This window comes from Chenopodium album, chromosome 22 (assembly GCF_948465745.1).
Source record: "Chenopodium album chromosome 22, dcCheAlbu1.1, whole genome shotgun sequence".
NCBI classification, from domain to species: domain Eukaryota; kingdom Viridiplantae; phylum Streptophyta; class Magnoliopsida; order Caryophyllales; family Amaranthaceae; genus Chenopodium; species Chenopodium album.
Window position 1 is genome coordinate 31,626,982 of NC_137855.1, and position 12,413 is coordinate 31,639,394.

Below are 12,413 nucleotides of genomic sequence, written 5' to 3' on the forward strand. Positions count from 1 at the left end.
AGTGTAAAATGTTTTGGACTTGGTCGCTTGGATTGTTCTGGTCCCAATTTGATTCCTTTTCAAGTATTTTCTACCCGCGTGCTACGTACAACGTGACTCTTAAGCAAATAGGAAATAATAAAGCACCTCATCTCACAATATATATTGCAGGGATATGATATGCCACTGAAAATGCTTCAAAGTCCACTGAATTATGCTACTAGGCCCAAGCTGCTCCAACTTCTAGTTAACTGGCCTTACTTACAGTTACACCTAATTCTTTACCCTTTTTTTGAAAACATCTTCATAAACCCATCTCATTAATTCTCACCTAAACATATCCTTCATTTACATCCATACATAACACATTCAAACTCTTTCTAAGGTAACTTACTAGGTTGCAGCTTGATCAACAATTATGTCATCGCGTATTGGTCTAATTGGTAGGATACTGGTATGGATCATGTTGGTGGTAGGAACTGCACATGGAACTCTTATGCATCTTCCTGATAATACATCAGTGCCAAATACGTCTGTGGGTGGCAGGCGGCGTAGTCTCCTAAACAATGGCCTTGGTCTTACTCCACAAATGGGGTACGTGTAACGTGTACTTCTTTCTTGTCATCCTTTAAACGTTGGCTTCTTGAAATTCAGTCAAGACAAATAAATGTCTGTCTATATTATATTCAACTGCATATAGTTCATATATATTTAATCTAAAACAAAGGTCAGCACGATTCTGTTTTAAGGTTACTTAACTACAACCTAAACCTTTTCCCTCTTTGTGTTCGTGCAAGTTTCCTAGTTTTACTCTCCTTTAAATAAACACGAATGTGGTGGCAAAAAAAAAAAAAAAAAAAAAAAAAAAAAAACTCAATCCAAAAAACCAAATCTGTCATGTTTTTCTTTATAGTTGAATCTGTCATGTATTTCTTCGTCTGAGTAGGTGGAACAGCTGGAACCACTTTGGCTGTAAGATTGACGAGCATTTGATTAGAGAAACAGGTAACTACTTTTCTAATCAGTAATATTTGGAGGTTCTTCATATTGTTCCATGATATGAATATATGATGAACGTCTTTGTAAACCATTCCTGCAGCTGATGCTATGGTGTTGAGTGGCCTAGCAGATCTTGGGTATAAATACATAAACATTGGTAAATCTACAAACTTTAAAGTACCAAAATTCTAAAACATTTTAGCCCTTTAAATAAAGGTTCTAAGTCACCAACTGTAACATAACAGATGATTGCTGGGCAGAACTCAACAGAGATTCTCAGGTGCATTCTCACCCTTGAATATCTGATTATTTTACTGTATCCTTGAGAGTGAGGGATAGCTCAAGTGGTTACTTTGGAGCTTCCCTCCCGGTTCCAGTAGATCTGGGATCGATTCTCACCCTCGCCCTTGTGGCTCTCTAAACACCAAAAAAAAAAAAAAAAAAAAAAAACAAAAAAAAATGTATTCTTCACATTTTTGATTTCTCCCACTAATCCTACTCCGTTCAAATATTCTAGGGACACTTGGTTCCTAAAGCTTCAACCTTTCCTTCAGGAATTAAAGCACTAGCAAATTATGTTCATAGCAAAGGGCTGAAGCTTGGAATTTACTCAGATGCAGGGTATTCACTCTATCTCAAAATTTTATAGGTTATCTCAGAAAAAAAAAGTAGTGATATGAAGTCAATCATGTTACAACTGTATGCATGTTTAAGTGGCTTAAATCTGATATCAAGATTGCTGGTTCAGAATTCAGACTTGTAGCAAGACCATGCCAGGCTCGCTTGGCCATGAAATGCAGGATGCGAAAACCTTTGCCTCTTGGGTGAGTAATTCATATCTAGATATGATACAAGGTCACTCAACATGGAATGGTAAAACATCTGTCAGTTGAAGGTTTCTAGCTCATCAGCGGTTTTTTTGACTTTTTTTTCCTACGAAAAATGTCTGAAATAGGGTGTTGATTACTTGAAATATGACAACTGTGAGAACAACGAGATTGATCCAAAGGAAAGGTTTGTAACTACTTACATAGACTACAAGCATACGAAACTCAAAATGGTACTTGTTCACTGGTGTTATTAACAGTCTGAAATTGATCTGCTTCATTACCAGCCCCAAGGTTTCAGGTTGAATATTACCGCCTTTCTAGCACTAACACTATCAATTGTGGATAGGTACCCTAAGATGAGTAAGGCTCTACTAAAAAGTGGCAGACGTATATTTTTTTCTCTATGTGAATGGTAAGTAATTCATCAATGCAAGTTTAACTCGAAGGAGTTGTAATTTCAAATTTAGTTTACTTTGAGGATATTCGACAGAACAATAGCATGATTCTCTCACAATAAAACTTGGTGATGAGCAGGGGACAAGAAGATCCAGCAACTTGGGCCCCGAGTATTGGAAACAGTTGGAGAACAACGGGTGACATTCAAGATACATGGAATAGGTAAAAAGAGTAAAGTTCAATACACATTCTTATATTTGATCTGAACATCTATATTTAGCAGTTAAAATGAGGGACTGTACTAGTTCAAGAACAGAACAAAAGTTTATTTTCTCTAATGCTTTATTGTGATATTAAATCTGAAAACTCCTGTATGTTGTGCATCAGTATGACAGATATAGCAGACAAAAATGACAAATGGGCATCATATGCTCGTCCTGGAGCATGGAATGGTAACAAGAAACATACTTGTTTTCTTTTTCAAGAGATTCAGTGCTGTTTTCGATACGATACATGAAAGAGGAACAACTAACATTGTCTGCAGATCCGGACATGCTTGAAGTTGGTAACGGAGGGATGACTAAAGAGGAGTATCGTTCTCACTTCAGCATATGGGCATTAGTAAAGGTACTATTCTAACTTCCTAATTAGTTTTCTGACTTTTATTATGCAACTCGATCAAGATATGTATAAAAACCTTGGGTTTCTGCAGGCTCCTTTGTTGGTTGGATGTGATGTGCGATCCATGGATCAGGCAACTCTTGAACTGCTAAGCAACAAGGAGGTCATTGCTGTCAATCAAGGTAAGCAAGGATGCGAGGAGGTTGTCAATTACTTCATATATATATATACCCAGTGAACTTACAAGTTTGAGTTTTATAATCAGATAAGCTAGGCGTTCAAGGGAGAAAGGTTAAGAAAAATGGTGATCTTGAGGTAGTATATACTTTGCAACTCAATACTGACCGAGTAGGCCCTATAATACTGACCGAGCAACCCCTACCATACTAATCGAGTGACGAGTGACCCCTGTAACACTGACCGCCTGACCGAGTGACCCTTGTAACACTGACCGAGTAACCCTTGTAACACTGATCAAGTAACCCCTGTAACATTGGCCACACGTATGACTAGCCACACATAAGAATTTGTGTATACTTTGTACACGCTAGTTTTTCAGAGTCCAAATGATCATTTTTGGCATGCAAGCCTCAGACTAATATCTTATGAAATGTTTAGGTATGGGCTGGTCCATTGACTCAGAGGAGGATGGCTGTTATTCTATGGAATAGAGGATCTTCATCATCAAATATTACTGCTTATTGGTCTGATATAGGTCTTAAGCCAACAACTATAGTGGATGCTCGGGACTTATGGAGGGTGAGTAGTTGTTACCTTTTGTTTCTGATAAATCGGATAATTATCTTCTTTTGCTTGATTTTCTAACTCCATGATCCATCTTCATTCAATACACTTGAAAAAGCAGCATTCAACTCAGCGTGGTGTCAAAGCTCAGCTTTCTGCTCAAGTTGATTCACATGCAGTTAAGATGTACATCTTAGCACCCTACTTGTGAGATTTCCAAGCCAATGCAAATAGATCGCGTAAAAGCAAATCTTCTTGTATGATCAACAGGAAGAGGAAGAGATGATTCGATAACTAGGAAAACAGACCTATGCAAAACACATAGACAGTGTTTCACATTTGTATACTACAGTAATACCCAATATATACATCTAATACATGTTATGTTTATGGGCAGTATTTTCAAATAACAAATGTGAGATTCAACTAAGTTACTTCTAATAATCAAGAATTATATTTGTTACTACCTACTGTGCTGTGGCAAACTCATTATATGTTCGCGTAAAATATAATTATAATGTACCTTTTCAAAGCAAAGTATAAAGAATATGATGTATAAGGGAACATCAATAGCAATCTTACATATTCAGGACTGTTGGCATGCTGCATAAAGAAAGCATATTTAAAATGTTGACAGTCATGACTCGAGAATTATCTAGTTTAATGCTATTTGTGACTTTATGATTAAGTTTTTAAGTTCTCTTTGTTGCCTTTTGCTGCAGCTATGGTTTATGTGCTACAATCAGTAGCCGATATCTCAATTTAACCTAATTGAGTCAAATTTTGCTTCAGTTCTTCAGGAATTTGAAGTGATTGCCTTGTCTCATACAGTATGCTTTCACATAATAGTAGCACCACATGATCACATTATGACCTGTGAAGTTAGATTTGGGATGCTTCCTGATTGAAGTGAAATTGAATTTGAAGGTAATTTATTTTTACGCGAATATGAAGGCTTCTTGGTACAAATTGAGAACAAAGCAGAAGATAAACAAACATAAAGGCTTCTTGGTACAAATTTTACATGTTTAATGACTTGGCTTTCCTAACTAAATCTTTAGGTCAAACCAAACCAAGACAGTTATGAGGCCTAATCAAGTTTTGAGATGATGTGAAAGACAAAGTTGATAAAATCTAAATGCTCAAGGAGTAAGCATAACTAATAAAATGATGTTTATGGTATCAGGGCTCAGATGGATTTATGGGTGCAACAGTGTGAGACAGTGAGAGCATTGTTAAATAATTTTTGCTAACATAATGATAAAACTTCAGTATTAAAAACTCCCTTGATTTTTCAATAAAAGGACTAAAAATAATTGTTCGTCCATACAAGAAACAAAACAGATACAGTAGCTACAGTTGGTCGTAAATTCAGAAGCCTTTTAATCAAATTGCTACATTGTATAAATAATTTAGACAAATAACAATCAAGTAGACTTATCTTGAAATAATACAATGTGCTTGTCTACTAAATATATACAAGTACCAAAGTTTGGACCCAATCCAATAAATAAAAGTCTGGCCACAAGCCATCAATGGTTTTAAATATACTACCTCCGTTTCATAGTATTTGCAATGATTTGACATAAATAGAGAAAAAATATCTCTTATTGTTACAAATAATATAAAAAGGAGGTAATAAATGTGTTCTATTATCAATATCTATAGTTTCTATACTATACATTAAGAGAGTGTTTGGTATAAACATTGTGAATGAAACAGAAATGATTCAAAGAAATAGGGGAAAGGGTAATGATAAACGTTACCCTTACTATATGTTTGGTATTCAAGTGGAATAGAAACAAGTTGAGTAGGTATAAGATTGTGATTGAGTAAGGAAACGTGCAGTGTTTTGTTTCCACTAGTTTGTCAAGGGTAACAAATAAGGGGATTTTGTTACCCTTAAGAAGCGGTATTTGTTATTTTTATCCCATACCAAACAACTAGAAATGAAAACATTTGATTGAATCTGTTTCCTACATCTAAAATCATTATACCAAACACCCCCTAAAAGGTATTCCTAAAGATGTTTATGTGCCTCATGTTCCTCTTTTTTTACCCTAGAATCATGCCACATATTCATCAATTTTAATTCTATGTCATTATTAACTAAAAGTGTGCATACAAACAGGTTTGAACACCAAACCGCGAAAACCATACTTATTACCATCTTAGCTAGAAATAGATTCTAAGTATATGATAAGCATGAAACATAGCATTGCAGTAACATCGGTAGGTCAACTCGGATATGTAATTAGATCAAACAATAATCAGAATCAAACTATATACTCCATCTTCATTAGTGTAGCAGCCAAGATAGTGAGGGATAGCTCAAGTGGTTAGAGCATCCCTCCCAATTCCAGGAGATCGATCTTTGGATCAATTCTCACCCTCGCCCTTGTGGCACTCTAATAAACAACCAAAAAAAAAAAAAAAAATCAGTGTAGTACCCAAAACAACAAAAGTGGACCTTTCACACGATTTCGCTGGAATTACTCCATAACATATTCAATTGGATATACTACCTCCATTAACATTTAGTTGCACCTTTAAGGTATTATTTGAGAGACATAAAATATTCCAAAATTGCAAGTAAATGTTAATGGAGGTACTAGATGTCATATGGCTATACATTTACTACCGATATTATTTTCCCCCGTCAAAAAAAAAAAAAAAAAAACCCTATGATAACTTATTTATTTATTTAATTTTTTTATAGAAAATAAACAAAATTACAAGTTGTAAATATGTTGCATGAATAAATGAATTGTCATTGCAAATTGAATCTATACTACTCCCTCCATTTCATAATGTTAGGGCATGTTCTCTTACGTTGAAATTCAGTTCAGTTCAGTTCAGTTCAGCTCAGTTCAGTTCAGCTCAGTTCAGTTTAGTTCAGTTCAGTTTAGTTCAGCTCCTAATTTCCTTCTCTTATAAAATATTCATTTCAGTTCAGCTCAGCTCAGTTCAGTTCAGCTGAGTTCAGTTCAGTTCAGTTCAGCTGAGTTTAGTTCAGTTCAGTTCAGTTCAGCTGAGTTCAGTTAATGAGAACAGGCCTTTAGTCTCATTTACGTATATCGATGCAATCTATCTTTGATCGTAAATGTCTTTAATCTCACACAACAAAAAATTATAAAAATTAGATATTAATAAAGATACTCAACGAGACGAATAAAACTATATCTCACATGACTATATTTGTTATTATATATAGAGAGAAATTTAGAATATTCTCTCTAATTTTTAAGAGTTAAAAGATTCCAAATGGGACTAACAATATGAAATGGAGGGAGTAATATATAATTGTACTAAAGTAATCCCCTAAATAATTCTTAGATTACACATGTCGTCATGTCAACACTACATTTAAAATTTTCTCTCCAAAAACTTTTTTTTTATAAGAAAATAAGTAATAAGGGCCTGTTCACTTCAGCTTAATTTCAGTTCAGCTCTAATCTGTTCAGCTCCAATCAGTTCAATTCAGTTCAGTCCTAATTTCCTTCTCTCATAAAATATTTCAGTTCAGTTCAGTTTCAATCAATTCAGTTCAGTTTAGCTTAGTTCTATAAATTTGAACAGGCCCAATTTTGTCAAAATTAAAGATAAGACAGAAAATTTAAATTTTAACATAGATAATCCTGTTTTCAAATTGATCAACTTTTTTAAAAAAGGGTTTATTACATATTGATAATTTCATTTATTAACGAGTAAGTAAATCATTTTATGTAATGCATAAAAATAATCCAACCATGTATTAATTGAAAAACCCGAGCATAGCTCTGGCATTAACTATTTGGAAATAAGTGACTGAGGGTCTGTTCACATTTACTGAACTGAACTAAACTGATTAGAACTGAACTGAACTGATTGGAGCTGAACTGAATTGAACTGAGCTGAAATGAATAATTTGTGAGAGAGGGAAGTTAGGAGCTGAACTGAAGTGAACTGAACTGAAATTAAGTAAATGTGAACAGACCCTTACTATAAAAGTGAATGTAGAAATCACAATTTGGAAATTTATACATGAATATATTAAATAAAATTTAAATTATGCAGACATTAATGTAATAATACAAGTGCCTATAGGTTAGCCACATATAAAATTTTAATTTATTAAATAATAACAAATTGAATTAAAGAGTTATTTTTGGACATTCACTTTTTAGAAATTTATTCATGTATTTAATTAAAATTTAAGACATGAATATAATAAATAATACAAGAGCCAAATAATAGTGTGTCCACTACAATGAAATTTTGCAATGTAATCAAAGTTGGTTGAATTGTAGAGTTTTCTTAGCTTGAGAAACAAGAAGAGCTGACAAGAGTTCATTCCAAGTATCAGGGATCCCAGGAAGACACCAATGAGAACAATCATTGCCATCCAAACCATATATTGAAGGATGTCCATCTTTTCTTAGTTGTGACATTGTTGTTACGTCTAGTAACGTAACCTTTGTTGACATGTTACTCAATATTTGCTTTACTACTCCGTCTGCAGGTGGTAAGCCTGCCGGATATGTTGATCCTGGTATCGGTTTTGTTTCTCCTTTACAATCTCCAGTACTCGCGTTCCACTCTTGAGACCTAGTACAACATAAATTTCAAAAGAGTCAACTATGAGTACGTGTTAACAATACTAATGGTTAAACTTGTGTATTAGCAAACCAAACGTGTAAAAAAAGGAAAGGGTCAAATATTGTGAAACGGAGGTAGTATTAGACGTAAATGTGCATCTGATACTAACCTGTAGTGAGTGGGAGAGATGCCTTGGAAGAAAACTTGAATGTTGTTGTTGTTAGCATATTTGTCAACCCACTTAGACCAAGTTGTCAATCCATATTTATAAGCAGTCAAACGGTCCATGTCCTTGTATATCTTTTTGCCCTTCTGGATGTAATCCCATCTGGTTTTATGTTGAGATCAAGAATCAGATTACGGCTGATAAGAGTTAATCTAGCATTAATCATATCTAATCAGTGTTTATATCTATTAATTTAATTTAATCCCTGTAAACACATACATAGACATGTAATAATACTATTTTAGTTCTAAAATAATGATTACCATTACTTACTATGGCTATTTCAAAAACATGGTTAATTTCTTCAAAAAAAAAAAAAAAAAAAAAAAAAAAAAAAAAAAAACATGGTTATCCTTAACCTTCTTTCATTTTAAAGAGATGTGGTTAGTATTACTTTAAGAAGTAATTTTTTTTTCTCTTTGTATACATAACAATACTCTTTTAGTCATTATGGACCTGTTCACATTTACTGAACTGAGCTGAGCTGAACTGAACTGAACTAAACTGAATTGATTGGAGCTGAACTGAATAGAACTAAATTAAACTGAGCTGAACTGAATATTTTATGAGAGAGGGAAATTAGAAGCTGAACTGAACTAAACTGAACTGAGCTGAAATGAATATTTTATGAGAGAGGGAAATTAGGAGCTGAACTGAATGAAGCTAAACTGATTGGAACTGAAATGAACTGAAATAAAATTAAGTAAATGTGAGCAGGCCCTATTTTGTCTTATTAATGTTTCATCTCCTCCAAAATATTGACACAATTTGATTAATGATTACAATTGTCAATGCACAAATCTATAATGATACCATATTATAAATATATACATTATATTAATTTAAAATATTTGAGATTTCCTTAAATACAAATTATTTATATGTGATAAAATTTGTATACTCCGTATTATAAATTAGTAAAATAAAAAATATGGTCAAATTAATTATGAATTATGTAAAACTTTCCACCGGAATTTTACCTTCTTTTTTCTCTCTTTTACTTACTCCATCTTTTCATACATGTTTCGTTTTAATTTTTTTTTTAAACTATTCACATACACTAGCTACGTTGACCAATGTTGATACTATATGTACTAGTATATACTTAATAGTTAATAGATAATGTTAAACAATTCATGCATGTAGTTACATGTTAAAATCATCCCTCTCAATTGAATATATATATATATATATATATATATATATATATATATATATATATATATATATATATATACAAAGTTTTGTAACGACATATGTGCTAATCAAATTAGGATGTTAATATTGAAATAAAAGGAGTATAATTTTTCAATCATTTCTATGATTTAGATGAAAAGTAAAGTGTAATTGTTAATTCAAAACTACGAAGGGAGTAGTGTCAAAGAGATGTATTGTATGATACCCTTGACTTTTGCTTCCTTTGTGGACCCACCAATGCCAACTGTTGAAGATGAGAACATCCATGCCTTTCCAAGCATTGCCATTGTTTATAGAATCAAGCTTTAGCACCTTCCCTATCTTGTCACTTACAATATCAACCAAATATGGAGTTCGATATAACATCATTGAAATGTTGTAGTCCTATGTATGATAGACACAAAAGACATATAATCATCATTTTTATACTTTCTTCCTCAAAATAATGATACCATAAATAGACAATTTAAGGACATTCCAAGAAAAAACATGTCACATATTTTCTTATACAAGTAGTAGAAGCAACTTTAGATGTGATGGGCAACAAAACATTATTGTCATAATTTTTTTATTTTTATTTTTTATTGTGATAGGTTAGGATAATATCGAAATTACGCACTCTTAAAGCATATATAATTTTTTTTTTCCATTGTTTCAAAATATAAAATAAAATAAAATAAAATAAAAAGTTTCCATAAATATATTGTATCTACGCATACTCAGAAATATAATAATTAAACAAAATTATGTATGTCCTTAAATATATTTTTTTCCTTTTTTTTTTTTTTTTTTTTTTGTATAGATTTGAGTATTATCAAATATAAATTCATATGGACCGGTCGAAAGAATAAAAGAAATACATTTTATCTCCATAAAAAAGAACAAAGTAGAATAGAGAAATCTTAATTAAAGAGTGGAATTAAACGATTACTGAAACACATATAATAAGAATCGGAGGGAGTATAACATACATGATAACATATAAGAAATTAACCTATCAATACACCTATACTAAAGGCAAAACCAGAAATGACACTTTTCATAACCTGGTTAAAAATTTTCCCTCCAAAAGGTCTTTTTTTTTTTTTTAATTTTTTCAAAGCTTCTTAGAGAAGTATTTAATTTAATACTTACTTTACAATATTACTTCTTTTCTATTTGGCAAGTACATTCATTTTTACACATTCAACAAAGATTTATATATTTATTTATTTTATGACGGGAACAAAGTCATATAATACAATAATGTAATATCATCTACAACTTTGTAATGTAATCCATGGTTATTTTTATTAGTCGTGCATGCATTTTTTCCTCTGTTTTCATTAAAGATTCAAAAAAATGGTAATTACAGAACTTTAATTTCATCCTATTTTGCAATTTGATATTATTTTTTATAGTAAAATAATTGTATTAAATTAATGATAAATATTGAAATTACAGTGCATGGCACGGGATCTGACCTAGTATAAATATTATTGGGTAATTAATTAAATCATAATATGCATGTACCATTATGGTATGTGTAGAGAGGGCTCCTTTTACTGTAAGCTTGTGATTACAATGTGGCAGGGCTGCTTGCAACATGCATGTAAATGATTGCCATTGATCAAGGCTTAAGGAATCTCCCACGAACATTATCTTCTTTCCCGTGAACCTTGTCACAAAATCTTGACCATCGAATCTATATATAATATATTAAGAAAATATAAAAATTAACAAAATATGCATGCAAATTCTTCCATTGGAAATGTATATGCACAAAAATTCTTATACAAACTCTTACATAAAGCCAAATAGGCAAGTATCACTACTATGGATGGACGTAAATATGCCACTCAAGGTGATGTTTATTCATTGATAGATTATAAAACATAATTATATAGCTCAACCATCAACTTAAGCTTTTGGTGAGTTGGTCCACTAACATTCGTATACCTGAGTGGCTCATTATACAATAAACGACGTGGTTAAGGAGTTACCTTGGTAAATCGCAACCACTAGGCTTCCACCTATATTTGAGGTAGAGTTGATCCGGGCGTCCATTGCTTAAGCAATCAAACTCTTTGATGATAGATGAACAAGTAGAGGAGTCATAATATGGAGTATAAGCATCGTCATACACCCAAGTACCTTGGAAAAGATTACAACTACTAGAAGATTTATTCGATTTCGAAACCTCTATTGTTGTTGAATCCTCCACATTAGCTATACATTGATGCAAAAGTAAAACAAATATGGCTAATGCAAATTTGCACTCCATTGCATCAAAAAGTATGAGGAAAAGATAGAATGTGTATGTTTAGGTGAGTAAGAGCTAGAAAGAAAAAATGTGAGCTTTTATAATATGATATGGTTAGTTAGCTTAGATTTTCGTTCACTATTTGTATTTTCATGATTAACTGTGGGCCCTATGATTGATAATGATATAGATATACTATGCTTTTTGATTAATGTATTCAATGTTACATATTATAGATTATTGTTGTGTATAGCTAGCTTGTTCTTGAACCATAAGATACTTTTAAAATAAGTGAAGGTTACAAAGTAAGCAATGCAAAAACATGTCTGTCAATTCTGTACTTTATTATTTTTTTTCCAAAATATTGTATGTATAATTTTAAATTTAGGTTATGTTTGACAACACAAACTGAAATGGAAATGAAACTTGGAAAAATAAGATGTTGAAACTAATAAGAAGGTAGTTTATTAACTTTTGTGTTTGGTAAAGTTTATGGCTTAAAGAGTTGAAATATTTTGAATAATTTTTTAATAATTAAAATAAAAGTAATTGTAAATACGTTAAAATGTCTCCTAGACGAAAATCCAGTGGCAAATAAATT

The 12,413-nt window shown here is 32.1% G+C and overlaps 2 protein-coding genes across 3 annotated transcripts; one reads left to right on the top strand and one right to left on the bottom strand.

Annotated features, from left to right (window-relative positions):
• Positions 1 to 166: 166 nt before the first annotated feature.
• Positions 167 to 4,035, top strand: LOC145606067 (alpha-galactosidase-like). Of its 2 annotated transcripts, XM_081662128.1 has the most exons (15): positions 169 to 573; positions 926 to 984; positions 1,079 to 1,135; positions 1,224 to 1,258; positions 1,496 to 1,599; positions 1,727 to 1,802; positions 1,934 to 1,992; positions 2,155 to 2,220; positions 2,343 to 2,426; positions 2,592 to 2,656; positions 2,749 to 2,831; positions 2,917 to 3,007; positions 3,091 to 3,140; positions 3,444 to 3,584; positions 3,691 to 4,035. In XM_081662128.1, the coding sequence occupies exons 1-15, from the start codon at positions 398 to 400 to the stop codon at positions 3,778 to 3,780; spliced, it is 1,236 nt and encodes a 411-aa protein (XP_081518254.1). In that variant the 5' UTR covers positions 169 to 397; the 3' UTR covers positions 3,781 to 4,035. The 2 variants fall into 2 exon arrangements, 1 of the variants encoding a protein (XP_081518254.1); XR_014105206.1 differs by lacking the exon at positions 3,091 to 3,140 and having other exon boundaries at positions 167 to 573.
• A 3,616-nt stretch (positions 4,036 to 7,651) lies between these two features.
• Positions 7,652 to 11,893, bottom strand: LOC145605434 (protein trichome birefringence-like 37). Its single transcript, XM_081661485.1, has 5 exons — positions 11,553 to 11,893; positions 11,083 to 11,254; positions 9,776 to 9,954; positions 8,317 to 8,475; positions 7,652 to 8,156 (listed from the first exon to the last, which is right to left on the bottom strand). The coding sequence occupies exons 1-5, from the start codon at positions 11,831 to 11,833 to the stop codon at positions 7,838 to 7,840; spliced, it is 1,110 nt and encodes a 369-aa protein (XP_081517611.1). The 5' UTR covers positions 11,834 to 11,893; the 3' UTR covers positions 7,652 to 7,837.
• Positions 11,894 to 12,413: the final 520 nt, after the last annotated feature.

Coding starts and splice junctions, on each gene's coding strand:
- LOC145606067 (XM_081662128.1), top strand. CDS start 398: ATGTCATCGCGTATTGGTCTAATTGGTAGGATACTGGTATGGATCATG. Junction 574..925: donor GGTCTTACTCCACAAATGGG/GTACGTGTAACG, acceptor TCGTCTGAGTAG/GTGGAACAGCTGGAACCACT. Junction 3,585..3,690: donor ATGCTCGGGACTTATGGAGG/GTGAGTAGTTGT, acceptor TTGAAAAAGCAG/CATTCAACTCAGCGTGGTGT.
- LOC145605434 (XM_081661485.1), bottom strand. CDS start 11,833: ATGGAGTGCAAATTTGCATTAGCCATATTTGTTTTACTTTTGCATCAA. Junction 11,255..11,552: donor AGTGGTTGCGATTTACCAAG/GTAACTCCTTAA, acceptor TATTATATATAG/ATTCGATGGTCAAGATTTTG. Junction 8,476..9,775: donor AAAGGAAGCAAAAGTCAAGG/GTATCATACAAT, acceptor ACATAAAACCAG/ATGGGATTACATCCAGAAGG.